Source organism: Nansenia antarctica (assembly GCF_963989245.1).
Source record: "Nansenia antarctica genome assembly, chromosome: 2".
Lineage (NCBI taxonomy): Eukaryota > Metazoa > Chordata > Actinopteri > Argentiniformes > Microstomatidae > Nansenia > Nansenia antarctica.
This window is the reverse complement of record NC_137675.1, coordinates 51,806,782-51,833,083: the sequence shown is the minus strand read 5'-3', so window position 1 is coordinate 51,833,083 and position 26,302 is coordinate 51,806,782. Positions and strand designations below refer to the sequence as shown.

At 45.1% G+C, this 26,302-nt stretch overlaps 1 protein-coding gene across 1 annotated transcript in view; it reads right to left on the bottom strand.

The window, feature by feature from the left end:
- Positions 1-12,687: 12,687 nt before the first annotated feature.
- Positions 12,688-26,302, bottom strand: part of LOC308150254 (uncharacterized protein) — a gene marked incomplete at both ends in the record, with an annotated part of 95,890 nt that continues 82,275 nt past the window's right edge. The window contains 2 exon segments of the mRNA XM_080523105.1: positions 12,688-12,799; positions 13,254-13,339. Of these exon segments, the coding sequence (XP_080379231.1) occupies positions 12,688-12,799; positions 13,254-13,339 (198 nt within the window).

The window sequence follows — 26,302 nt, the reverse complement described above, 5'->3', positions numbered from 1 at the left end:
CAGCATTCATACATGTTATCACTAAAACAAATTGTGGAATGCGTTTTTTTCAAACCGCTAACTGCTAGATTTTGGGGGATAATTACGCTACGACATACGAAATGTTAAAGAGGTTTCCTTTGTAGTATGAAATGTTAATGGTGTACACTACACTCCCAAAGGAACTTGACAGTAGGTACTGTATTTTAGTAGGGATTCTTAAGGGGAACAACTAGTTTTAGAAGAACATGGGAGGTGGGTGATTTCGTTTATACAATAGGAGCAAAGTGTCATCAGGCAGGAGTGAATGATTGGAACTGTATAGGCCCATCTGTTACAACTGAAATCAGTCTTGCTCTGCTCTCTCAACTGTCCCAGACACACAAACACACCACACGTGAAAGGAGCTCGCTGTGTCGATTGTGTAACTACACAATACAATTGTGAATTTGAATAGCCGTACAAGATAAAATTGTCACAAGCTGCTTAAAAGTTGCAAGTGTCTTCTTTATAGATTCACATTTACATTTTTGGCATTTTGCAGACGCCTTATTTCAAAGCGACTTACAATCAATACATTTGACTAAGCAAGTGAATCATCAATCCACCATTCGTAGCAGGAAGAGTAATCTAGCTCAGGCCCGGGGCCATTGGCAGTCTCCGTGATAGAAGGAAAAACGTATTTATTTATTTTGACACTGGAGAGACAGAGAAACAGTACAAGGGGGGCAGTAAAAGTCGTAGGGGACACAGTAAAGGAGAAAAGCGGGTGTCTCAGGAGACGCAGTGCTGGGGGGTAGTAGATGTCTCAGGAGACGCAGTGTTGGGGGGTAGTAGATGTCTCAGGAGGAGCATCACTGAGTGGAATGGAATGGACTTTATTTGTCATTGCTACAGTACAGGTACCAAACAACGACATTTAGGAGGGGTGGCTCCCCTGGTGTTAGGAAAGGGAAAAAAAAAAAATTAATAGAAAAAGCATAAAAGCATAAAATCAAAAGAAGGTAAGGAGCTGGTTTACATCAATAAAGGCTATGTACACAATCCACTGTACTATACTGCACAGATAGTCAACTAGGGTTGTCATATTGCACAAAGAGTATTTTTTCACATTATTTTAAAGTGTCACAGTTTGCAGGCTTGAAAATGTACATGTTTGTGCCTCAGCACTAGCTGCCATACAATCCGTCCGGACTGTCCTGGGCCCAGAACTTAGGCCTTTTCTGTGTTCAGGGCCTTGACGGCCCTGTGGTAGAAGCAGTCCTTCAGTCTGTTTGTCTTAGCGGCCGGGGTCCTGTACCTCCTGTTCGAGGGCAGCTTGACAAAGTGTACGTGCCCAGGGTGGGTCGGGTCCCTGGAGATCTTGGAGGCCCTCCTGAGACAGCGTGTGTTGTACAGCTCCTCCAGAGAGGGGAGGGGGGCGCCGGTGATCTTCTGTGCTGTTCTCACGACTCTCTGTAGCGCGTTTCTCTCCGCTGTTGTGCAGCTGTGGAACCAGTTGGAGATGCCGAAGGTGAGGAGTGAAGGTGTAACCTGAAGAGATGGGTCTTCAGTCTCCGACGGAAGATGGGTAGTGACTTATAGTTCGCCACCATATGAATTGCAGAATGTAAACAAACTGGAGATCATACTACAGACGGGATTAGAAAGCCCAGCTGTGGACGTGACCACTCGTTGACGATGCACACGTAGTCTTCTTGTCTGCTCAATTTGCCACTTAATTGCACTAATACTTTACAATTTATCGAATAATATATTAGAAACAGCAATGACCACATCCCTTGCTATGGGAAGTCGCAAAAGAGAGGTTGAAAACTCTCCAACTAAGAAGAAATGTAAAGATACATCCATCTCTAAAGAAGACCTCGACGTCGCCATTGCTGACGGTATCAGGCTAGCGCTGCAAGAACAGCAATCCATCCTGAACGCAGCTATTACTTCGGCCATCAAAGATGCTGTGGATTCCATCCTAACCCCTCAGCTTTGCTCAATCAAAATCGACATCGAAAAGACCAACGAGTTTATCCGAGGTATGAAAACGGATATCGAGCACCAAGCTAAGCTAGCCCAAAAGACCCAGAGCCGCATCGACTCCGTTCAGTCGGCTGTGCGCGAGGACAGACATAGCATTGCTGAACTCCGAAAGCAGGTGGAACAACTCACAGAGAAAACAGCTGACATGGAAGATAGGGCTCGGCGAAATAATCTACGTCTGGTAGGCTTACCAGAGTCGTTGGAGGGCTCTGATGCTGCAGGTTACCTCAAAGCCAACCTGGTGAAGTGGATTCCCTCCTTGGCTGGCCGAGTCATCGAGATTGACCGTGCTCACCGCATATATAACGGCCGCGAGCAAAACAGCAATCGCCCCCGTACCCTCATCTTCCGTCTACTGAGATGGCAGGACAGGACCACCATCCTAAAGGAAGCTAGGAAGATATATCCAGTGAAGCAAGACAAATCCACCCTCCTGTTCTTCCCAGACTACAGTGCCCCAACTACAACCAAGAGGAAGGGGTTCAACACGGTTATAAAGGATGCGCATGCCATGGGTCTGCAGCCTTTCCTAATCTACCCCGCTATTCTAAAAATGGAGCACGATGGCAATAAGATGTCCTTCGACTGTCCGTCCAGAGCAGAGGACTTCATCCGATCCTTGAAGTCACCACTTCAGCCACACCAATCCGAATCCTACGCCGGTGCTGTGCGGCGCGACCCAACAACGAAGCTGTCTACAGGACCCGTGCGACCCACACCTGCCAGGCGGCCCGGCCGAGAGGACTCTACCGCTGTCAATGATCCGGTGATCGAGGATGGTGACGGGATGGAACTGACCACCTAATCAGCCACGACATTGCCATGGGGACTGCTTTAGATTTCAACGATAGAAATGACTTTTTTACTTTATTTTCCCCCAGGATATGCAATTGCTTATGGATGTTTACTTTGACTAACGCTGGGTCTAACGAGGTATGGTTTTTATGTTCCCCTATCTCAAACTATCATTTTTCACCATTATGATGGCCTGCTGATATCCCGTTATTTTCATTATTTAATGCCATGTCTAGGCTACCTTTTTTTGAGGGGATGATATGATTCTTTAAGTTCGATAAAGACTCATTGTTATAACTAGCAGGTGGTGTATTGAGCCGATTTGTGGGCTACAGCGTTGCAATAGACTGAGTCACGTCTCAGAGAATGTTTGTGTTTTGGCAAGCCTGTAGGTTACCTTCGCGGTTTGCTAACTTTTTTGTACATTGTATTTTTCTCTTCATTTGTTTTTCTCCCTCCCCCTCCCAACGGACAAGTCGCGTAACGGATTGGACTTTTACTGTACTGATAGAAATACTAAGTAGTCATGACCAGAACTTTCATTTCATTCAGATATTCTGTATTTGCTCATTAGAATCCCATGGCGTCTGACCTAACTGTTATGTGTTGGAATGTGAACGGGCTTAACTCGGCTATAAAGAGAACGCGGATTCTAGAATTCCTCCACCGTAAGAAAGTCTCCATAGCTCTAATACAGGAATCACATCTTAAGGAATGTGACGTTACACGTTTTCAGAACAAACATTTAAAAGTTATTGCGCACTCTTGCGCTCAAAATAAGACCCGGGGTGTGCTCGTCTTGGTTGACAGGAGGTTGCATTTGACTCTTGATCAGATAAGAAATGACAAACAGGGCCGATTTGTTTACATAAAGACGAGAATAAACCAGGTTAAATTGATGCTAGCCTCCATTTATGCCCCTAATGAAGTCGACGCAGAGTTTCTACCAGATATCAGTAACACATTGTTAGAAAACTCTGTAGGCTATCATTTAATAGTAGGTGGTGACTTCAATTCTGTCCTCGATCCCTCATTAGACAGGTCCTCTCCAGTTAATGTAAGCTCACAATCAACTGCACTTCTAAATTCATTTATAACGGATTTAAACGTTGTTGATGTGTGGAGAATTCAGAATAATAAGGCCAGAAATTATACATTTTATTCTAACAGACATAAATCTTTTTCCAGAATTGATTTCATTTTTGTAAGCCCATCCCTCATTCCCTCCATGTCCCCAATTGATATTCTGCCAATACTGTTGTCTGATCACTCACCTGTGTCATGCAAGATTCAGCTCTCTGCTAATACTGACAAGGCCACTAGGTGGCGGTTTAACACCACTTTGTTGACAAACCCTGACTTTTCGATCTTTCTTAAAGCTGAACTTGAAGTATTTCTTGCTATAAACAGAGCACAGTGTGACAATCCTCAAATTTTGTGGGAAACAACCAAATGTTTTCTCAGGGGCCTTTGTATTTCGTTCTCCTCCACTCTCTCTAAAGCACGTAACAAGCGTTTTAATGAGCTAGAGAAGGAAATAAAAACAGTAGAACATTTACAAAAACAAAATTTTACAGAAGATCAAGCCACACGGCTCGCTTGTCTCAAAGGAGAATATAATGCTATATCTCTCTCAAAGGCTGAATTTATCTTTCATAGAACGAGACAGAGATATTATTTTGATGCTGAAAGGCCCAGCCGCTTATTGGCACTGAGACTGAAGGAGAATGAAAGCAAAGCCTCTATAAATGCTATTAGAGACTCTGCGGGCACTGTTCATACTGCTCCCCAAGCTGTGAATAGTATATTTCAAACATTTTACTCCAACCTGTACCAATCTGACATAGATTATGATACATCTCGCTGCAAGGCGTTCCTTCATGGCCTCAATTTACCTAAGATATCACAGACTGAAAGGGAAGTTCTTGACTGCCCTCTTGACTTAAAGGAGCTACACAATGCCCTTCAATCTCTACAGAAAGGAAAATCGCCGGGCTTAGATGGTCTTCCACCAGAACTGTATTTAGTACTTTGGGAGTTGATAGGTCCTCTTATTATGGACTCCTTTAATGATGCTATATCTAGAGGTGATTTTCACAGAGATCAAAAAGTTGCCCTTATCTCTCTTTTGTTAAAAAAGGGGAGAGACTCTTTGGAGTGCTCTAGCTACAGGCCTATCTCCCTGATCTCGTGTGACCAGAAACTGTATGCTAAGGTTTTGGCTATACGATTGGAGGCGGTAACAGACGCCTTGATCAGTGAAGACCAGACAGGGTTCATGAAGGGACGCCTTGCATCTGACAATATGCGCAGACTGCTTCATATCATCAATTTAACCGATAGCTCTCCCAGCCCCTGTGCAGTATTCTCGCTTGACGCTGAGAAGGCTTTCGATCGGCTTGAATGGAACTACATGTGGGCTGTTTTAGACCATCTTGGCTTTGGGGTTAATTTCATTGCTATGATTAAGACTTTGTATAATGCACCAACCGCTTCTGTTCTCACAGGTAATGTTATTTCCCCTCCAATCCAACTGGAGCGCTCAGCGAGGCAGGGCTGCCCATTGTCACCATTCTTGTTCTGTCTCTCTCTTGAGCCCTTAGCCCAGGCCATCAGACAGAGTACTTGCATTTCCCCCATTTCAATTCTAGATCATAGCCACCACATCTCATTATATGCTGATGACATTCTATTATTTCTAGATAATATTGATACTTCTGCCCCCCATGTGTTAGAAATGTTTGAAGATTTCGGTAGATTGTCAGGCTATAAGATTAACTGGACGAAGTCAATTCTAATGCCCCTTAGTCCTTCAGCAAGAACCTCCTGTCTCCCTAGACATATCCCAGTGAAAGATAAATTTACTTACCTTGGCATCACTATATACCCAACCATACCGCGGATAATTAAAGACAACTTTGATGTAACCTTGAACAAAATCAAAACGGACATTCAAAGATGGGATAGCCTCAAAATATCTCTTCAGGGCAGAGCCACGATAATCAAGATGAATGTTTTGCCAAGGATCAACTTCCTGTTTTCCATGTTACCATTACCCCCACCACCCAAATACTTTGATGATATTAATTCGTTGGTCTCAAGGTTCATATGGGCTGGCAAACGCTCGAGAATCCGTCTTACAACTTTGCAACAACCCAAATTGTCGGGTGGGATGGCAATTCCAGATTTTAAGATGTATTATTTAGCTTTCCAGACTCAAGCCTTACGCACCTGGGTGAATCCAAATTCAAAAGTACCTTGGAGGTCAATAGAGGCAGGCCTGGTCAGTCCAGTCAGATTAGAGGACTTACTTTTCTCAGGCACTGGACGTAGGACTCTGTCATAGATTTGGTTGGATTATAGATAACGCCCTTAAGGTGTGGAAAGCGTCTGAGAAAATCATGGGAGGTTCCTTGCGATTCTGTTCCTCCACTCCTCTATGGAATAACCAAAACTTAATGTCGGGTAACCGACCATTCACCCAGCAAACATGGAGCTCTCGGGGTGTAAATACTCTCAGAGACCTGTATGACAATGATGGCCTAGTTTCATTCCAGCACCTCCAAACTAAGTTTGTCCTTCCAGCGTCATCATATTTTGTCTATCTACAGCTGAGGTCCTCACTCAAGGCCTATGGAGTGCCTTGGCGCTCCCCACTTCCAACTCACCCCATGATAGCCTGGATTGAACATACCCCAACCTCTCGTGGCTGTGTATCCAGAATATATCGCAATCTAATGGACGCAATTAAAAAACCACTTGCGGTTGAGGCTTTATGGAGCCGAGAGCTTGGTGAATTGGATTTCCACCCAAACTGGGACACAATATGGTCTAATCTCAATTCAACCTCCAAAAACTTAGCTCATCAGTTAATTCATTTTAAAGTCATCCACAGGGCCTATGCTACACCATATAGAAGATACTTAATGAAACTACAACCCAACTACTACTGTCAATTCTGCCCTACCCCCACACCGGGTTCATTTCTCCATATGTTCTGGGAGTGTCCAGTCGTGGCCAACTTTTGGAACCATGTCAATTCTGTAATGTCCAAGTTATTTAAGATTGACTATGTTCCTAATCCATGTTTATGTTTGCTCAATGATGACTCTGATTTCGATTTAAGTATTACGCAAAAGAAAATGCTATTTGCTGGTTTCACCTCTGCAAAAAAAACTATTCTTCAACATTGGATAACACCTGATTTCAGTATGAACACTTTTTGGTTTTACTCTTTACAGAGGATTGTGAATCTTGAGTGCACAACGGCCAGATTGAACAAAGCAAGGCCCAGTACAGTTGATGCATGGAAGGCTTATTCATTGAACTTGACTAACTTGACTGCTCTATGATTTGATTTTCCACTTACCCCAATCCGGATTGTGTTGTATTTCTACTATTTGGCTGTGACTTGTCTGCTACACTACCCCTTTTCTTTTTTGTCTTCTTTATTTTTTCCCTCCCTTCCTTTCTTGTTCTGTATTGTCGTTGTTATGTGTTGATAAAAGCAATAAAAAATCTTGATCACAAAAAAAAGAAAGCCCAGCTGTGGAAATGTAAATAGGCTTGTTCTGACTTGAAGCACCGGGCTTTGAGCTCTGGCTGTCATTGGCACGCACCGGCATCGCTGTGGAAACCTGCTCTTGTTGAGTTAGTCGCATCTCTCACCTTGATTGCTTTAAGGAAGAGTCCTCTGAAGGTCTTGATGGTGTTGAACAGCTCCTCTAGTGAGAGGCGGGACGTGTCCTCACACAGATACTCTACTAGCTCTTCCTTCTTCTTTTCGATGGAGGCAAAGAGCTCCTGCAGCTCCTCACAGGCCTCCAGGTTCCCCTACAAAGCCATTTCACTGGGATGTTTATTTATGATCTAGCAATCCAATGATCTCTGACGATTAATGTAGAGCTGGTTTGAAACAACCACAAAGTCATCTGGTGGCGAGGAGAGTTCTAGCAGCCAGAATGATTCTCATGAGGTCTTAGACACACAAAAATATTGTCTTAGTTTTGCCACAATACATACAAAAAAGGGTAGTGGTTTAAATCTTCCCCAATGAAATGGGACAACACTTCAACACCCTGATACATCATCAGTAGTTACATTTCAGGCGTCATATGCCATCAAAGGGGGGAAATGTGACATGGAAACATGTCAAAATGCAGGACTGTTATGCACAAATCAGCCTTAAGTGAATGTGCAAAATGGAGGGGTAGGCTAAATTGTAGGGGGTGTATTGGGATTGGGCCAGAGTGTGTATGGAGTATGTAATATCTACCAGAGCTTGAGAGAGAGAGGGAGATAGATATATATAATTAAATAACTACAAAAAGGAGCTCCCAACCTTCATAGCAGTGAGATACTGCTGCTTGATATCCTCCTGAGAAGAAGAGGACACTTTTTTCTCAGGACACTTTTTTCTCAGAACCCTTCAACCGTTTGACCAGTGAGCTCGACTCCGCCTGAATATAATCCACATTTATTCTGCGGAAAATAACACAAGCAACCTTTCCTCATTTCAGTTGACCTTATCAATAATGTGACACAGTAATAAGCACACAGTATTCTAGAAAGCAATATTAATGAACTGCTTAAAGTAAAGGATTCCTCCCCCTCCCCCCATTACCCAGCAGCCTTTTCACAGATCTCTGATCATCCGGAAGGTTCAGCAAGTCAGCATGGGTTTTCTCCGCCTCCTAGAAAAGAGTAAAACAAATTGAAGCAGAATTGACCCAAACCCTTATTATCACATTCTTTTTTTGGTAAACAATCATGTACAGTACAGAAAGTAAGAAAGAAATAACCTAATTACCTCCAGGATGTGATGGAGCAATGTGATACGGGACTTGTTGGCTTTGGTTTCTGTGAGCTTCAGCAAGGTGCTGATCTTGAAGCCATCTGCATTGCCTATGTGACTCCCCTATGGGCAAAATAACGAATTCAGTGCTTAAATCTCTTTCCAAGTTGTGAAAACATGAATTCATACAGTTTGTGGTAGTGTTTGTATTTGTGTGTGTGTGTGTGTGTGTGTGTGTGTGTGTGTGTGTGTGCGCGCATGTGCGTGCAGAGTGTTGTCAGGCCCTTACATAGTTGAGGAAGTTTCCAATGTCAAGTATGAGCTTGCAGAAACTTGGAAGGCGAGTGCTCTCCGTCAAACCTGAAGATGGAAATATCCTATCATCATATTCACAGAGCTAGCGAAAACATTACTGTGTACAGTATGTACTCTGTAATTAGGGAGGATGGGGGTGGTCACTTGGCAGCTAATAACATGAGCATAGAAAGATGATATGCAAATCCTAAAAAAAATTGGTGAACAGGTATTTGTTCAAAAAGAATGACTTACTTACTTATGCCGTTGAATCTCTTGCAGAGCAAAGGCCATCAACGACTCTTCTCCATCCATCACGGCTCTGGGCTTTCTTTTCCACCTCTCCCCAGCTGGTACCCTGCCTCTTCAACTCCGCCTCAGAGTCCCACCTCCAGCTGTTTCTGGGCCTTCCTCTTTTCCGCTTTCCCTGTGGGTTCCATGTCAGGGCCTGTCGTGTGATGGTAGCTGCTGGTTTGCGCAGGGTGTGACCAATCCATCCCCACTTCCGTCTCCTGATCTGGCTCTCTACTGGCTCCTGGCTCCCTCTCTGCCATAGTTCCTTATTACTGATTTTATCTGGCCACCTGATTTTGAAGATGCGCCTCAGACAGATGTTGATGAAAGTCTGGATTTTCTGCAATGTTTTCTTTGTCATTCTCCATGTTTCTGAGCCATAGAGAAGGACACTTTTGACATTAGAGTTAAAGATGCGCACCTTCGTTGGAGTAACTATTTCCCTTGAGGCCCAGATGTTCTTCAGGATGATAAAGGCTGCTCTGGCTTTGCCTACCCTAGCAGTGACATCACTGTCTGTGCCACCCTGCTTGTCAATGACGCTGCCAAGGTAGGTGAAGGAGTCGACTTCTCTGATGGGTCTGTCGTTTATGATGACGGGGGTGGTGTTCGGGGTGTTAATCCTCATCAGTTTGGTATTTTCCTTGTTCATCCTGAGGCCTGCTGCAAGGGATGTGATTGAAAGCTGGGTGGTCTTGTCCTGCATGTGGTTATAGCTATGTGACAGGAGTGCCAGGTCGTCAGCAAAATTAAGGTCATCAAGCTGTGACCAGAGGGTCCACTGTATGCCTTCCTTCTTGCCCGCTGTGATGGTCTTCATTATCCAGTCTATGACCAGGAGGAACAAGAAGGGTGACAGTAGACATCCCTGTCGCACTCCGGTCTTGACCTCGAAACTGTCTGACGTCTGGCCTGCATGTAAGACCCTGCAAGTCATTCCCTGGTAGGTGTTCTGGACCAGGGAGATGATCTTCTCAGGGACTCCGTAGTGCCTCATTAGTTTCCACAGTGTCTCTCTGTCCACGCTATCAAAGGCCTTTTCGTAATCTATGAAATTTATGAATAGGGAGGAGTTCCACTCTATAGATTGTTCCACTATGATGCGTAGTGTGGCAATCTGGTCGGCACAGGATCTGTTACTCCGAAAACCTGCCTGCTGGTCTCGAAGTAGGGGATCAACTGCAGTTCTCATTCTCTCCAGTAACACTCTGTTCAGGACTTTGCCTGGTACTGAAAGAAGCATGATTCCCCTGTAGTTGTTGCAGCAGGTTAGGTCTCCTTTCTTTGGAATTTTGATAATAACTCCTTCCTTCCAGTTTTCCGGCACCCTCTCCTCCTCCCAGATTGTTGCGAAGAGGCTGTGGAGCATCTCCGTGGTGGTTGCGATGTCAGCCTTGATTGCTTCTGCTGGTATTCCATCCGGCCCTGCAGCCTTTCCTGACTTCAGAGCCCTGATAGCCTGTCTGATCTCTGCCCTGCTGGGTTTCTCACAATTTATTGGTAGAGGTGTATCTGCTGGTGGTATGTCTGGCCTTACTACTGGGTTTGGTTGATTAAGAACTTCTTTGAAGTGCTCTGCCCATCTTCCCCGCTGATCCTGAATGCTGGAAATTGGTTTGCCCTGCTTGTCCTTCACTGGCTTACCAGACTGGTGGAACTTCCCTGCTAGCTGTCTGGTGATACTGTATAGGTCCCTCATATTCCCCTGTGCTGCTGCCGTTTCGGCCTGTGAGGCCAAACTGTCCATGTGGGCCTTTCTGTCCTTCCTGAAACCCCTCTTCACCTCCTTATTCGTCTTGCTGTAAGCTTCATGTGCCTTTCCCTTCGCTGCTCTTGTCTTACCTATGTTCATCCTTTCCTTTTTCCCTTTCCTCTCCTTCAGCTTCAGCAGTGTTTCGGCCGAGACCCAGTCCTGGTGTTTTGTCTTCCTCCTCCCAAGGACCTCCTCGCATGTGTCCAGCCAGATCTTCTTTGACTGCTGCCACCGGGTCTCCACATCTCCCTTTCCCTCCATTCCTTCGTCCTGCAGTATCTGGAATCTGTTCTTGAGGCTTATCTGGAAACTTTTCTCAACTTCCCTGTTCCTAAGAAGTTCCAGGTCATACCTTGCTGTTGTGTTGCTGGTGTTGTGGTGTCTTTTCAGACTGAGTTTTGCAGTCATCAGAAGGAGGTGGTGGTCTGATGATACATCTGCTCCCCTCTTCACTCGCACATCTTGGCATGACCCTCTGAACCTTCGACTGATACATAATATGTGGTCTATTTGGTTTTCTGTTACCTTGTCAGGGGAAATCCATGTGGCCTTGTGGATTCGTTTGTGTGGGAATCTGCTGCCTCCTATGACCAGCTGGTTTATGGAACAGAGGTCTGCGAACCTTTCTCCATTTTCGTTCATCTGGCCCAGCCCATGTGCTCCCATGATATCTTCATACCCAGTGTTGTCAGCTCCGATCTTGGCATTGAAGTCTCCCATGAGAACAGTGACATCGCCCCCTCTCTGTCTGTCCAAGACACCCTGTAACTGGTCATAGAAGTTGTCTTTGTTTTCCTCTGTGCCTTCATTGGTTGGAGCATAGCACTGGATGACATTTAGCTTGATGTTCTCTCTCTGGGTGGCAAACTGAGCAGTGATTATTCTTGGGCTCACTGGTTCCCAGCCGATTAGAGAGCGCTGAGCTTCTGGAGCCAGCATGAGGGCCACTCCTTCTGTGTGGTGTGCTCCCTCTTCTGCGTGTCCTGAGTAGAGCACCATCTCCCCTGATGTTAGCTTTTTCTGCCCCGCTTGCAGCCACCTCGTCTCACTCAGTCCCAGGAGAGGGATGCCATAGGTCCTCATCTCCTGTGCTACCTGGACTGTCCTCCCGGTCTCGAACATGGTCCTGATGTTCCATGTAGCGATCTTGGTGATGGTCCTGGGGGTTAGCAGGGGGGTCGGCCTTACAGCGTCCCTTCGGCTTTGGCTGTCCGGCGTCATATACCTCCTCTGTGGAAGCCCCTCTTTCCCCAAGCCGTGGTGTTTTCGTTTTGTCGTTAATGTTTCCGTAACCAGTTTAACTTTTTGTGCTGTGGAGTGGTTGGCCCCACGCGCAACCCCCACTTCTGGAGGGCCATGTGCTGCTCTTAGTCAGGTTTGCCCCACCCAAGGACGATAGAGCCCTCGGGTGAGGGTCCCCCTAAGCCCCCCCACCACTACAAGGTGGCAGCACACATTTTGATTCTCAAAAAGAATCCAGACACAGAAAGAACACTCTCACTTGGTAAACATATGCTCCCATCTGCACCACAAACAATGTTTCAACTTCAACAGACAACAGACTTCTTACAATTGGTTTACCTGAGTAGTTTTATTGCGTTTATACGAATGTCTGGACTAAATTTCATGTGAATAGCTGCAATGGAAATAATCTAATATGGTGAATTTAAAAATTGTTGATGTGCTGTATTTCCCCTACTGTATTTACTGTGTGCGGGCCTCTTCTTTCTTAATGGGCAGGTAATCAGAACTTACTCTCACAGGCTGCGTCCAGCAGCTCAGCTTTGGGTTGCAGCATCTTTAACACAGAAGCGGTCTCCTCACAGAGAAGCATGCACTCGATCCTCATGGTGTAGCTAAGGTAAAACACACAACCAGGGTAAATATGCACAATAAAGTTGCAGGTGGGTTAATTTAGCCAGCAGTGATGTTTTTTCGTAATAATAATAAAAAATAATACAAGAAATCTAATTCCTTGATTGTGATTAAAGGTGCAGATGATGTGGTAAGAAAGTTAAACTAAGCTCATTAATCAGTGGCTACAGTTGAAGTCAGAAGTTTACATACAATTAGGTTGAAGTCATTAGAACTAATTTTAACCACTCCAAAGATTTCATGTTAAACATGTTTGGCAAGTCGGTGTTCCAGTGGTCTAGCACCATGGCCTTCAGCATGAGTCAGCATGGGTTTGAATCTGGCCCATGCCCTGTTGACATACTCCTTACTTTCCTGTCTTTCTTCACTCTCTCTATCTAATATAAAATATAAAGAGTGGGACTGGCCCACAAAAAATGGAGCATCACAGTATACCCTGAAACTGATAGGAGCTCGAGGTAGAACCGATCCACACCGGCCAGCTTCTCTATCTCCCCTTGGTATGACTTGAGGTTCTCAATCTGAGAGGTGGAAAAGTAGTTTAAGAGTTTAGCAGTAAACACTGGAATGGCAATTCTATCCCAAGCTTACATGCAAATGATTACTAGAAATACACATTTAAAAAATAGTGTGGCCACTTGGGCTAAACCAATTGAACCTGGCAGGGGTTGCTGTGTGATCCACACCTCATGTTTTTCCGGCAGTAAGCAGTAACGTCTGCATCTGTTTCAGCACCTCGACGTCAAACTTGGAACGGTCCCCATTTTGGATCATAGCTACAAAGTCTTTATGTGAGCTGGGAGGGAAACAGGAGAAGTAGGCAATGAATTTCTTAGTTTGACACTGATATCTTGAGGTTGTTAGGATATATATTTTTCAAAGGTCCTATCGTTCATTCTCTAGCACCAGCTGCTTAGTCATGATGTTACATATCTTATCAGTTGTCCTGTTTTAATATGCACATTATCAGTATTGTATCCTAAGAACACATACGACCCATTGTAAGTTACTGTCTGGGAACTGGGATCTGATGGCCATGAATCTAGGTGTTGTAAGAACGATAAGAAACTCTCACGTCTAACACAAGACAACACTAAATTCATAGTTTTAGAACATTCTAATCTTCAGCTATTACATCATAGGGGCCAAAAGGGGAAGGACTCTGAGTTTCATGAAAATATATATGTAATGATTTGAACACTTGGAGAGACCTTTCCTCTGAGATCGCCTCAGGGTTGGGTCCAGCTGCTGCAGTACTACTTTGTACTCTATGTGTAATCTTCAATAAACTTCCACTTGTGCAACAGAAAACATCTCTCCTCTTCCTTGGAGCAGTCAATCAAAAGAACCGATTCTGATTTTGATTATAACAAGGTGCATCTCAGTAGTCTAAAGTGGCTTCTTTGACAGTCTCCTGTTTACTGTGCTGAAAAAGCAACTTCATATCTCTTCCCCTTGACTCCTCACGTCTTCTATCCTAGCATCCTCTCCTCTGACCTTCACACCCAATGTCTTGAGAAGGAGGTGAGTCATCAAGTAAAGCCATTTGAGGGATGGTAGAATGCAATGTGGATGCCTTCAAAGAATATGCTTTCAGATGTCCAGTTCAGTTTCAACTCAGTGCAGATCCAGGAAAGGGTACAACGATACAAAGCTACTTTAGACCAAGATATACCCTTCGGCCTGGAGTTGGAAAAACACAAACCAAAACCAGGCACGCGGGAAGGTATTTTGACTGGGGGTGCTGAGGTGCTGTCTATATACGCTACAGGGAAAAAAATTGCCAGGGAAAAAATTATAACGATTTCTCTCCCTCCCTCCCTCTCGCTGATTGCTCGTTCGCTCACACGCACACAGTGGCATAACGACGGGCCCCAATGCACGGGCAATAATAGTTAAGCACGCACGCACCCACACACTACAAAGACGTAACGTTAAATATGTTACCAACAATGTGTTGGAATTTACAGTAATTTCCACTCAGCTCATAGTGTCCCACAATGTCCACAAACATGATGTTGACCATTATTACAGACAGCACTCCATGTCGATTGTTATTGCCTCTTAACGGAAGCCCTTCGCTGCCGAAGAATCGGATGGATCTGAATATCAGTTCTAATACGTTTCTGGCCGTCTGTTGCTCTTTCTCAACAACGTCCGACAGTAGAGCATTAATGGGAGTGTTGTTAAGCTCAGCATCTTCTTCCAACTCCACTTCAATTGTTCTGGCTGATTTAGCATTTTTGCTAAAGAACTCAGAGATTCCCTAGCAAGATATGACCATGTGATCACTAACATTAAAACTAACAAACACATTTTTACATTTATTACAAAAAACACATTTATTTTTATTCCCAAAAGCAACAATAGTTATTATATTGTTTTAAATTATTGTTTGAATAATATTTTTATTTTTTAAATTCAGGCAGGAGGAGCTCCTTCTGCCTGCCGCTAGGGGGTGCTGCAGCACCCTCAGCACCCCCCTTCCCGCGTCCCTGACCAAAACTCACCATCTGAACTGCTTCAAGAATATGTTCAAATTTTGATTTTTCGTGGCATCAATGAAGGATATCTGTGGAGAGGAAAAGACAAAGGATGACCAAGATTATCACTTTCTGGATATTTAAGAGATGATAAAAACCCTAGTGGGTGTTACACAATAGTGGTGGATCGGGTGAATCTAGGAATTAATTTAATGTCATTCATTCTGTTAAATGTGAGTTGTAGAGCCCAATTTCTTCTTGCCAAAAAAATGACAAACTCTCAGCTAGGTGAGAAAAATACCACTTTAAACCACATAGATCAATTAATTTAGCTTAAAACTAAAAACTAGTAAGTTGGCGTAACACAGGATGACTATTCACCTCTTTGGGCTCTCGTTTGACCGTAGTGTTGGTACTTTTGGCCTTTGAGTCAGTCACTGGCAGACAGAAGAGCTCCTCAATGCTGGAGTAGTCAGGTTCCAGGGAATCAGACTGCACTGACGACCACATGGATTGGCTTTCTGTGTGTGTGTGTGTGTGTGTGTGTGTGTGTGTGTGTGTGTGTGTGTGTGTGTGTGTGTGTGTGTGGGTGTGTGTGTGTGTGTGTGTGGGTGTGTGGGTGTGGGTGTGGGTGTGTGGGTGTGGGTGTGGGTGTGTGGGTGTGGGTGTGTGGGTGTGTGAGTGCGTGAGTGTGTGAGAGAGAGAGAGAGAGAGAGAGAGAGAGAGATTTTGAAAAAGGGGGGAGATGGGGACCAGAAAAAAAGTAGTAAATACACTGCAAACACAAATACACATAACAGGAGAAATATTCTAAATATCCTTCAGTTTTTTAAAAAAAACATCACAAACACGCACATTTTAATTTATATAAACTAGGAGAAATCAAAGCTTAAACTCAGAAATCAAAGCTTAAACTGTCCCAACTCATACTGCAACTGCATTCCCTAAAATGCTTCCATCACTGAATCAACATTGAGGGTTCTAAAATGTATTATTAAGTATTTGCAGAATTAATTCAAAGGCGGATGGCTCCTCTTACCAGACACCACTCTGGAGGGCAGCTTCTGCCAGTTGAGCTTCTTCATGCGCAGTGTGGGACAGCGGCTGGCCTTGGGGAGAGGAGCGTAGTAGGATGCCCCCAAGAACTGCACGTTCTGGGGCACAATAATACCTCCTCCAATACCTGGGGGAGGGGGTGGTGGGGGAGGGGGGCCCATACCAGGCAGGGGAGGGGGAGGTGGGGGGCCCATACCAGGCAGGGGAGGGGGAGGAGGTGGACCTCCCTGCCCCATCCCTGGTAGAGGTGGTGGTGGAGGAGGAGGTGGCATCCCAGGTAAAGGAGGAGGTGGTGGGGGTGCACCAGGGGTGGCGCACCAAAAGTGTGCCAGAAGTGGTGCACCATAAGTGGTGCCTGGCAGGGGTGGGGGTGGGGGAGGAGGAGGGTTTGGGGTAGCAGCAGGAAGTGGAGGGGGAGGAGGGGGAGTTACGGAAGCCATGTCTGATTGGTTGGTTGTGCTGCCGAGCAAGTCTGTCTGGATTGCCCTGTTGGTGGTCTTGGTCTTGGGACTGGCTGAGATCTGTTGTCTCATGGAAGAGAGCAGGCGCTCCATCAAACATTCAGCGGAGTCCATTTGTGCTGCAGGACACACACGCAAAGACACACACACACACACACACTAAAAGTCAATCAATTGACCTTATTAGGGCTGAATTTCCATCTCTAACACTAACACCTTGTAAGAGATTAACTTTGCAATCTTATTGTGATGTGTGTGTGTGTGTGTGTGTGTGTGTGTGTGTGTGAGTGTGTGTGTGATTTACCAGGTGCCATCAATGAACCAATCACTGAAACACAGATCTCTCCTGGAGTGAGATCTCAATATCTGAATCCTAGACCTCTCCTGGGCCAGCCCTTTTCCTTTAAAAATCATCACTTCTTTCGTTTGTAAAAAAAAATATGAATGTACTGAAACCCCCAGACTGTTTGTAATAGCTCTGATGCACACACATACCCCACCAGACATGCCACCAGTGGTAACTACACAATTCCAAAACAAATTCGAAACAACGTGCAGTGCTGTATAAAGCTACAGTTGTATGGAACTCTCTTCCAGGTCATATCTATAAAACCCAGAATAAAGCTAGTTTGAGCAACACCTCATGTTCGTTCACATTATATCTTAATGCGCATTGCTGACTCATTATTTTATTATTAAAAATATAATCTTTTTTATATTTTATATTTAAATATAACAAATATTTTATTTTTGTTATTTGTTCTTTTGTGTGTTGATGGTTTCTTCTTTTTTGTATAAGGTTTTGTGTGGACCGCAAGAAGAGTAGCTGATGTTTTTGCATCAGCTAATGGGGATCCTAATAAAATCTAATTCTTCCCCCTGGTGGAGACTCTTTCTTTCTTTCTTACGGTAATTCTTTTTATTGATTTTCTAGACATGAACATAGACAATACACATTACCGATTGAAGTGATCGGGTGAGCTGGTTCAGATTAGACATGAATAACAGCATTACAACAAAAAAATAATAATAATATATAAACAGTAACAAAAACGTAGAGAATAGGGAGCCAAAACGCGAATCTCCATCAGCTCCTACACAGCTTGATATACCCACAGGTGTTTCCCACCCACAGTCCATCATTGATAACGAGAAATAATACGTAATGGTAATATCCCTGAGAGAAAAGTAATCCCTGTTGGAGACTCACAGTCGTGGGCCAGCAGAGTGGCACGGTCAGCCAGGGCCTCCAGGGTCAGCCACACGTCTCCCCGTCCTGGAGCCACCAGCAGCAGAGCCTGCAGGATGGACAGCAGCTGGACAGAGGCTGGGGAGCTGCTCACCTGATAAGGGACAGAGGGAGGTATTCCGCCTTACTAGTGAGGTTAATATGTGCAACATTTTAGGGTAATCGTTCACTTTTTCATAAAAGCACGAAACTTGGTACACTTGTAAAACTTGAAAATTGAATATGCATATTCTCAGATATTGCGATTTCATTTTAAATCATTCTCAGAACGTCACTGATTTCACCATTAACTATTCACCAGAACACTTTATGATGTTGTATATGGTACCATTATAATCCTTGACCTTCAAAACATAGTGGTAGACATCATCTGTTCGGTGTTATCATGTTTGGAAGCAAAATACTCAATTCGGCTATGGAGGAAAGGAACTTTTTTTGCGAGGGCTCCACGTCTGAAAATGTTCAGGACCCCAAACTGTACAAGTGTACCAAGTTTCATGCTTTTATGAAAAATGTAATGATTTTTTTCACATTATTACCCGGACTAAGGGAGGCAGAGGACAACACAAAGGAAGAGGTGGAGGAAGTGGGTAGTTAGATATCCTAATGACAAGCTTATATTGACCACCTGGAAAAGTGATTTAATGATTATAGTTTTGTAAAGTACTCCTTTAATCCTAAGAGATGAATTCTAAGAGTTACAGAGATTGTACAAGGCTGCAGAAAGTTGCATATAGATAAATATATTGAAAAGAATGACACTTCTTCAATCAATTTGAACTGTTGCACATCAACTGGTCTATCAGTTCTACCCCAGTGCTTACTTTGGTGAGGAGGGAGGTGAAGACCTCCTGGTGACTGCTCATGTCGATGCCTCTGTACACCCTCTCCATCTCCTCCTCATCCTCGGCCATGGAATCCTCAAAGGCCTCACACTGGATGTTCAGGTCCAGGTCCTCAGTCTCCCTGTTACATAAACACACATGCACATATGTGTTACGGGTCTACTTAGATCGATGCCATCGGCTATCGACTTGTTTGGTTGTTTCTGCATGACCCGTGTGTAGGTGCCTGTTCCCTTCACTTTGATATTACATGGCTGAACTTGATACACGTCTCTGTCATCATTGCTGCATCATACCATACACAAACATGGTGTCAGGAGCTGCTGAACTCACGTCAGCGGAATATTAGATAATATGAAGTGAGTACAGGTATATGCACACGCACACACAACATAGGTATTGATGTTTGGGAAATCTTACAGAAAGTGACTGTGACTGTTGTTCCACCAAAATTTGATTAGCATTTAATGCATCCCACACCTACCTCAGCGTTGGCAGTATATCCAAAACTGTAACCCTACAAGGAAAATACATAATTAAGATGAATCCCAGTACTTTCAATATCTCAATATCTCTATATTATCTCAATACCGCTATGGCCAATGCACACAGCGTTTTTGTCGCACTGTCAAATTTTGCAAATGTTGTAAAAGTGTGTGGTGCGACGGATTATTGCATCACAATGGGACAATTGGGAAAACTTCAAAATTCTAAATTAATTGAGTCACTCATAACGGGGAGAGAGACTGGAGCATACATTTTTGACTGTCTCCTTTTTTTCTGAAAGAAATTCTGCAGTCTCACAATGAAAGGAGAGTTCAACTTGGTCAACAGTTGAGGCTGTAGTGTACAGGAGGACCGCTCCAGACAACTGACTTCAGGTTGAACAGACAGGAGTTTGACGTGGATCTGGGAGAGATTGGAGGCGGAGCGGAGACATTTCGGAGCTAGCATCAACACACTAGTCTATTAGGGTACTGTACTGTTATAAACTGTTTAATAACAGCTTCCAATACAAACGGAACCAAATTAATTGTAACAGTTGTTTGTTTCTACCTGGCTGGCCCTGGCTCACAAACAAAGAGGTGGCTAGCTGGCTAGCTAACATTTCGGAGCTAGCATCGAAACACTAGTCTATTACGTTACTGTACTCTTATAAACTGTTTAATAACAGTTTCTAATACAAACGGAACCAAATTAATTGTAACAGTAGTTTGAAAAACATTAGTGTAACATACATAATACATACATGCAATTTCAAAGTACAAATATAGTGTTGTCAGGGCTTGACATTAAGCTTTTTCAGTGAATTTATCTATAACTTTGCATATGTAACAGAGTTGGGAATGTATGTTTAGTTGTGGTGAATGTAGATGAGTTTCGCCGTGCTTGAGCAGCCCTGGTTGTTGTTGGAGCCCCCTTTGGAGTTTGGGTGTACTGCAGGTCTGCGCGTTCTTTTGTCCTTCTGTTGTTGCCATAGTTACGGTGGTACCAGAATATGGCTGCCATCTGAATAGGTATGTGCGCGATGTAAAATGCTCCTCGTATTTTATTATTTGTGTGGAGAATCTTGTAATGTAAGGTGAAAATGTTGGTTTAGTACTGTGCTGTTTGTTTTTACATATATTGTGATGATTTCTGTATAGTTTCGTCCACGGATTGTATGTTTGTGAACATTTATTGTATGTTATTTTGAATGCGCAGATTCACAAGAGTTGCAGACCAGAGGAAGATTTGTGTTTTATATGTCTTCCATGCAGGTATGTTGCTCCACATGTTGGTTGTAATTGTTATTTGTAATGTTTGAGGGAAATTTGTGTTCTTTCTGTAAACAAATTATCCTGATGTGAAATATACATACACGGTGGGACAACCAGAATATGGCTGCCATCTGAATAGATTCACAAGAGTTGCAGACCAGAGGAAGATTTGTGTTTTATATGTCTTCCATGCAGATCAATAAAAATAATTGGTTGAAAGAAGTTTGCCTGTTTGACCATCGTTACACTGGTGCCGTGACACGTCGATCTCAAGATCAGCTGAACGCCGATCTCCGTGGATGCTGCGTGGATGCCAGGTCTTAGTGTGATAGATCAAGTGTGGTCAGAGTATTATAGTAAATGGTCATTCAGTCTGAGGTCTGTGATTACATCAGTTTAAAAAGTGCTTTGATTGTTTTGTTTTTTATGTCCTGCTGTAACTTTATATTTTTTTTAAACATTATTATTATTATTTATTTATTTTTCATTCAGTAATATTACACAACACAAGTCTGTACCACTATGGCTCAGAGGCCAGGTTTTAATGATGAGATTTTTGCCAGTCCAGTGTTGCCTATGGGGAGGGGTGCATGGGGGGCATGTCAGAGCTTTTCTGACAGTGCTGTCATCGGTGGGTTGAATAGTAGGGAGGTGGGGTGTTCCCAGTTGTTTACTGACAGTGGTAGAGGCACAGGGTCAAGTCAGGACCCAGGTTGTGCTTCTGTCGGGCAGTTTACAGGGGAGGCTCCTCCCACATCCACACCCAGTGTTAATGACACTGAAGCTCTTCATCACCTTTCAGACATGATGGGTCAGCTAGGTGCTCAGATTGGCGAGTCCATTGTAACCAAGTTAATTTCAGCTGGTGTAGTTCACTCAAGTAGTATGAGCAGTGCACACCTCAACTGCACATCGCCTCCAGATTCTGTAACTGATCCTAATGTTGTTAGACAGGAGGTTCCGCGCGTTACTGTGAATGTAAAATCAGACAGGGAACCACCAATGTTCCGAGGTGATAGTTCTGATAAGTGTTCAGTCCAGGACTGGATTGACATGTCTAAAGCTTATCTGAGAAAGCAGAAATGTCCAATGCATGAACAGGCTGAGGAGATACTGGCAAGGCTGATGGGTAAGGCAAAGGATGTCGTGAGGGTTGGTTTGCGTAGCGATCAGACACTTGATGTGAAGCAGAACCCTGATCTCATCTATGATATCCTTCTCAAGTACTTCAGTGATGTGTCATCATGCCTCCCGTTGTCAGATTTCTATGCCACTCTACCCAGACCCAATGAGAACCCTGTAGACTACTGGTTGAGGATCAACAAAGCAGCTGATGTAGCTGGTGAGGGCCTTCGCAGACAAGGTAGGAGGATGGAGAACATGGGTGAAGAGGTAGCACGGATGTTTGTCAGGCATTGCCCGGACTCTGGACTATCCCGTATTCTGGAATGCAAGGCTATTGAGGAGTGGAGCTCACGAGACATACAGTTGAAGATTGATAATTATCAGAGAGAGCTGAGAGCCTCTGGCAGGACCGATAGTTCTGTGCCTTTGAAGAGCCATGCCACCGCCCTCCACACTGTGCAGTCTCATCCAGAGCCTTCGATTCAGTCTGTGTCTGAGCAGTGTTCCACCCAGTACCCCCCTGCTCCTGCCCATAGTCCAGTGTACCACACACAGTGTCCGCCTTCTACCCTCATTCCTTCCCAGGACCATGCTTTAGGCCAGCTTCCGTGCCCCTCCTCCGCGACTGCTGTGGCCCAGAACACTCAGCAATCTGAAGACAGGATTCTTGCTCGCATTATGGAGAGGCTGGAGCAGATGATGGGGAAAGTGCAGCAGCGTGACAGTGCTCCTCGTGGCGGAAGATACCAGGGTGGCGCCCGTGAGAAGGCCTGCCGAGTCTGTGATGACAGTAGACACACTACCATCTCACACTGCATGTCAGAGAAGCTGTGCTTTGTCTGTTTAGCCCCAGGTCACACAAAAGTTGAGTGTCCCACCAGGTCGTCCCGAGCACCTCAGCCTCAGGGAAACTAGGTGGCCTGTATTCAGAGGGAGAAAGTATAGGTCGCCAAGTAAACTCCCATTGTGAGGACGAATCTAGTGCTGAGACAGTGTATATAGCTCTCAAAAGCTCAAGTGATAACTCTGAAGATATTGTTTATCAGAATACACATACAATTAGTGGTAGTGACAGCCTTTTCTACACACCTGTGACAGTTGGTAATACAGTGACTCTGAATGCTATGCTAGACAGTGGGTCTATGGCTTGTACAATGAGTAAGACGGCAGAGGGAAAGCTTAGAGAGGTTGGAGTTGCTACAGAACATAACCAGTTCAGTTCAAATGTGGTGCTTGTTGGCTGTGGTGGTCGCCGTGTCAAGCCTGAGTCAGCTTTCAACGTGGAAATGGAGGTGTATGGCTGTAGGATTATGGTTCCCACTCTGGTAGTTGAAGGCCAGCATGATGAGTTGATACTAGGCACCAATGTTATTAAATATATCCTCCGGCAGTATAAGCAATGTGATGGCTACTGGAAGGCTGTGTCTACGCCCTGTCCTGCTGGCGATCCAGAATCTGAACAGTTTCTCTCGATGCTCGCTGGTCTGAACCGTTGGCGAGGTGACGTCATACCTGACAAGATAGGCACAGTCAGGTGCAACTCAGCCGTGTGTCTTGAGCCTGGTCGGGAGTACCTGATGTGGGGCAAGCTACCCAAGTCCACTATTGTGTCTCCTGGTAGCGCTGTGACGACAGAGCCCACATCGTGTCGCTCAGCTCCAAGAGGGGTTCTGGTGGCCAGAGTTGTTACTCCTTTGTGGGGGAGACGGATGGGTTCCATTGAAGCTGATCAACTCGTCCGACAGGCCCGTCTTGGTAAGACGCAATGCTAAATTGGCCGACGTCTTCTCCTGCATTGCGCTCGAGGACATGGATGAGACCGGACCTGCTGAGGTCCCACTACTCAGTTGCTGTCAAGTAACCCCGTCCAGTGAAAATGCGGCCCGCACTGTTGATGAGGAACTGAAGTACATGGGATTGAGTGGGCTCGACATACACTCCTGTGACGTGTCTGAACAGTGTAGAAGCAAGATGGCTGACCTGGTTGTGCGCTACGAGGACATCTTCTCACGCCATCACCTGGATTGTGGAGAGGCAAAGGGCTTCATACATCGCATTCACCTCTCAGATCACAGGCCATTCCGGCTCCCATTCAGACGAGTGCCCCCCAGTCAGTATCAGAAGTTGCGCCAAGTACTGAGTGAGATGGAGGAGAAAGATATAATCAGGAAGTCAACCAGTGAATATGCATCTCCGTTGGTTCTTGTATGGAAAAAGAACGGAGATCTCCGTATCTGTACAGACTTTCGCTGGCTGAACAAGAGGACCCTGGGAGATGCTCACCCTCTCCCTCACCAGGCCGACTGCTTAGCTGCACTTGGAGGTAACTCCTTGTTTAGTACTATGGATCTAACCTCAGGGTTTTATAACATGCCACTACACGAGGATGACAGAAAGTACTCTGCCTTTACAACACCTATGGGCTTGTATGAGTATAATCGCCTCCCGCAGGGCCTCTGTAATAGTCCTGGGAGCTTCATGCGTATGATGACTAGCATTTTCGGAGACCAGAACTATCTGAGCTTACTGGTTTATCTGGATGATTTATTGGTGTACGCCCCTGATGAGAGGACAGCTCTGGAACGCTTGGAGATGGTGTTCAGTAGACTGCGTGGTCATAACCTGAAATTGGCCCCCAAGAAGTGTTTTTTTCTCCGGAAATCCGTCAAATTCCTCGGCCACATAATTAATGACAACGGTGTGTTGACTGATCGCAGCAAAGTTGAGAGCATCGCAAAGATGACAAGTGCTGACCTGATGGAAGCGGACGGTGTAACCCCCTCACAGAAACGAATCAGATCTTTCTTGGTGATGATCAATTATTACCAGCACTTTGTGCCTAGCTTCTCCGCTATTGCAAAGCCTCTCTTCTCTCTGTTGACGGGCCAGAAGAGAAAAGGGAAGGAGAAACAGTCCAAACAAAGGTCCCAAAGCAGGAAGTTGAATGTTACTGACTGGACCCCCGAAACGGAGCAGGCTTTCCAGAAGCTGAAAACGGCACTGGTTGAGACGGCTGTCCTGGCTCACCCTGACTTCAGCCGTCCCTTCATGCTGTCAACGGACGCGTCCCTTGATGGCATCGGTGCTGTCCTGTCGCAGATCCAAGAGGGTGAAGACCGAGCGAGGCCAATCGCATTCGCCAGCAAGTCCCTCTCTCAGTCTCAGAGAAACTACCCAGCCCATCGATTGGAATTCCTAGCCTTGAAGTGGAGTGTCTGTGACAAGTTCAGCCATTGGTTGAAGGGGCAGGATTTCACTGTTTGGACGGACAATAATCCATTGACTCATATCATGACGAAGCCCAAGCTGGACTGCTGTGAGCAACGATGGGTGGCTAAGTTAGCGAGCTATAACTTCGACATCAAGTACGTGCCAGGCCCACAGAATGTTGTCGCTGATGCCTTGAGTCGTGTGCCTTTCGTCAAGCAGAGAGTCAGTCACAGATTACTTGAAGAGCCCTACAAGAATCTCCTCTCCGAAGTCCAGGATGTGTCGAGTGCTTCTGTACAGGACGCCTTCCGGTCGTCCAATGATAGTGGTGACACTCCACGCCAGGCAGAGAGTTACGCTCAAAGTGTCCCATCACCTCTGCATGTCCACGCTCAGTCTATGGAGATGGATGAAGTGTCTGTTGTTCTACAGTCATATGACGATCTGTGGGAGGTCGGAGCAAGAACGCGCGCTGTAGCAGTCTTGCACCATTTGCCTCAGTTAGTCCCAGGTGGTCAGGACTCACTTCCTGCTTACAGTGAGAAGGAACTCCGGGATGAACAGCTCAGAGACAGGACTCTCTCTCGAGTCTTGTACTATGTGGAGAGACATCGGAGACCCTCCAGGAGAGAGAGAGATAAGGAATCAGTCACAGTCATGAGGTACCTGAAGCACTGGGAGAAACTTGTTGTGAGCAATGGGATACTCTACAGAGTCTCGAGGGATCAAGTCGTGAAGTCAAAACGCCGCCAGTATGTGGTTCCTGAGTCTAAGAAAGTTGAAGTTCTGAGAGGTGTTCATGACCATGCCGGCCATCAAGGTCAGTTCAGGAGTCTTGGCTTGGCCAGACAGAGGTTCTTCTGGCTCAACCTCGACAGAGACGTAAGAGACTACGTCCGTAACTGCCAGCGGTGTATTGTCAGTAAGACTGTTGAACCTGCTGCGAGGGCGCCTTTGCAGAGTATCACATCAACCAGGCCACTTCAGCTGGTTTGCATTGATTTCTGGTCAGCGGAGGACTCAAGGAACAAGTCAGTTGATGTGTTAGTTGTTACTGACCATTTTACAAGAATGGCCCAGGCATTCCCCTGCAAAGATCAGTCAGCCAAACAGGTGGCGAGAGTTCTATGGGACAAGTTCTTCTGCGTCTTTGGGTTCCCAGAACGTATCCATAGCGACCAGGGAGCTAACTTCGAGAGTCAACTAGTGAGTGAGCTGCTCAGAGTCTCCGGTGTCAGAAAGTAGCACACAACCCCGTATCACCCGATGGGTAACGGTAGTGTGGAACGTTTCAA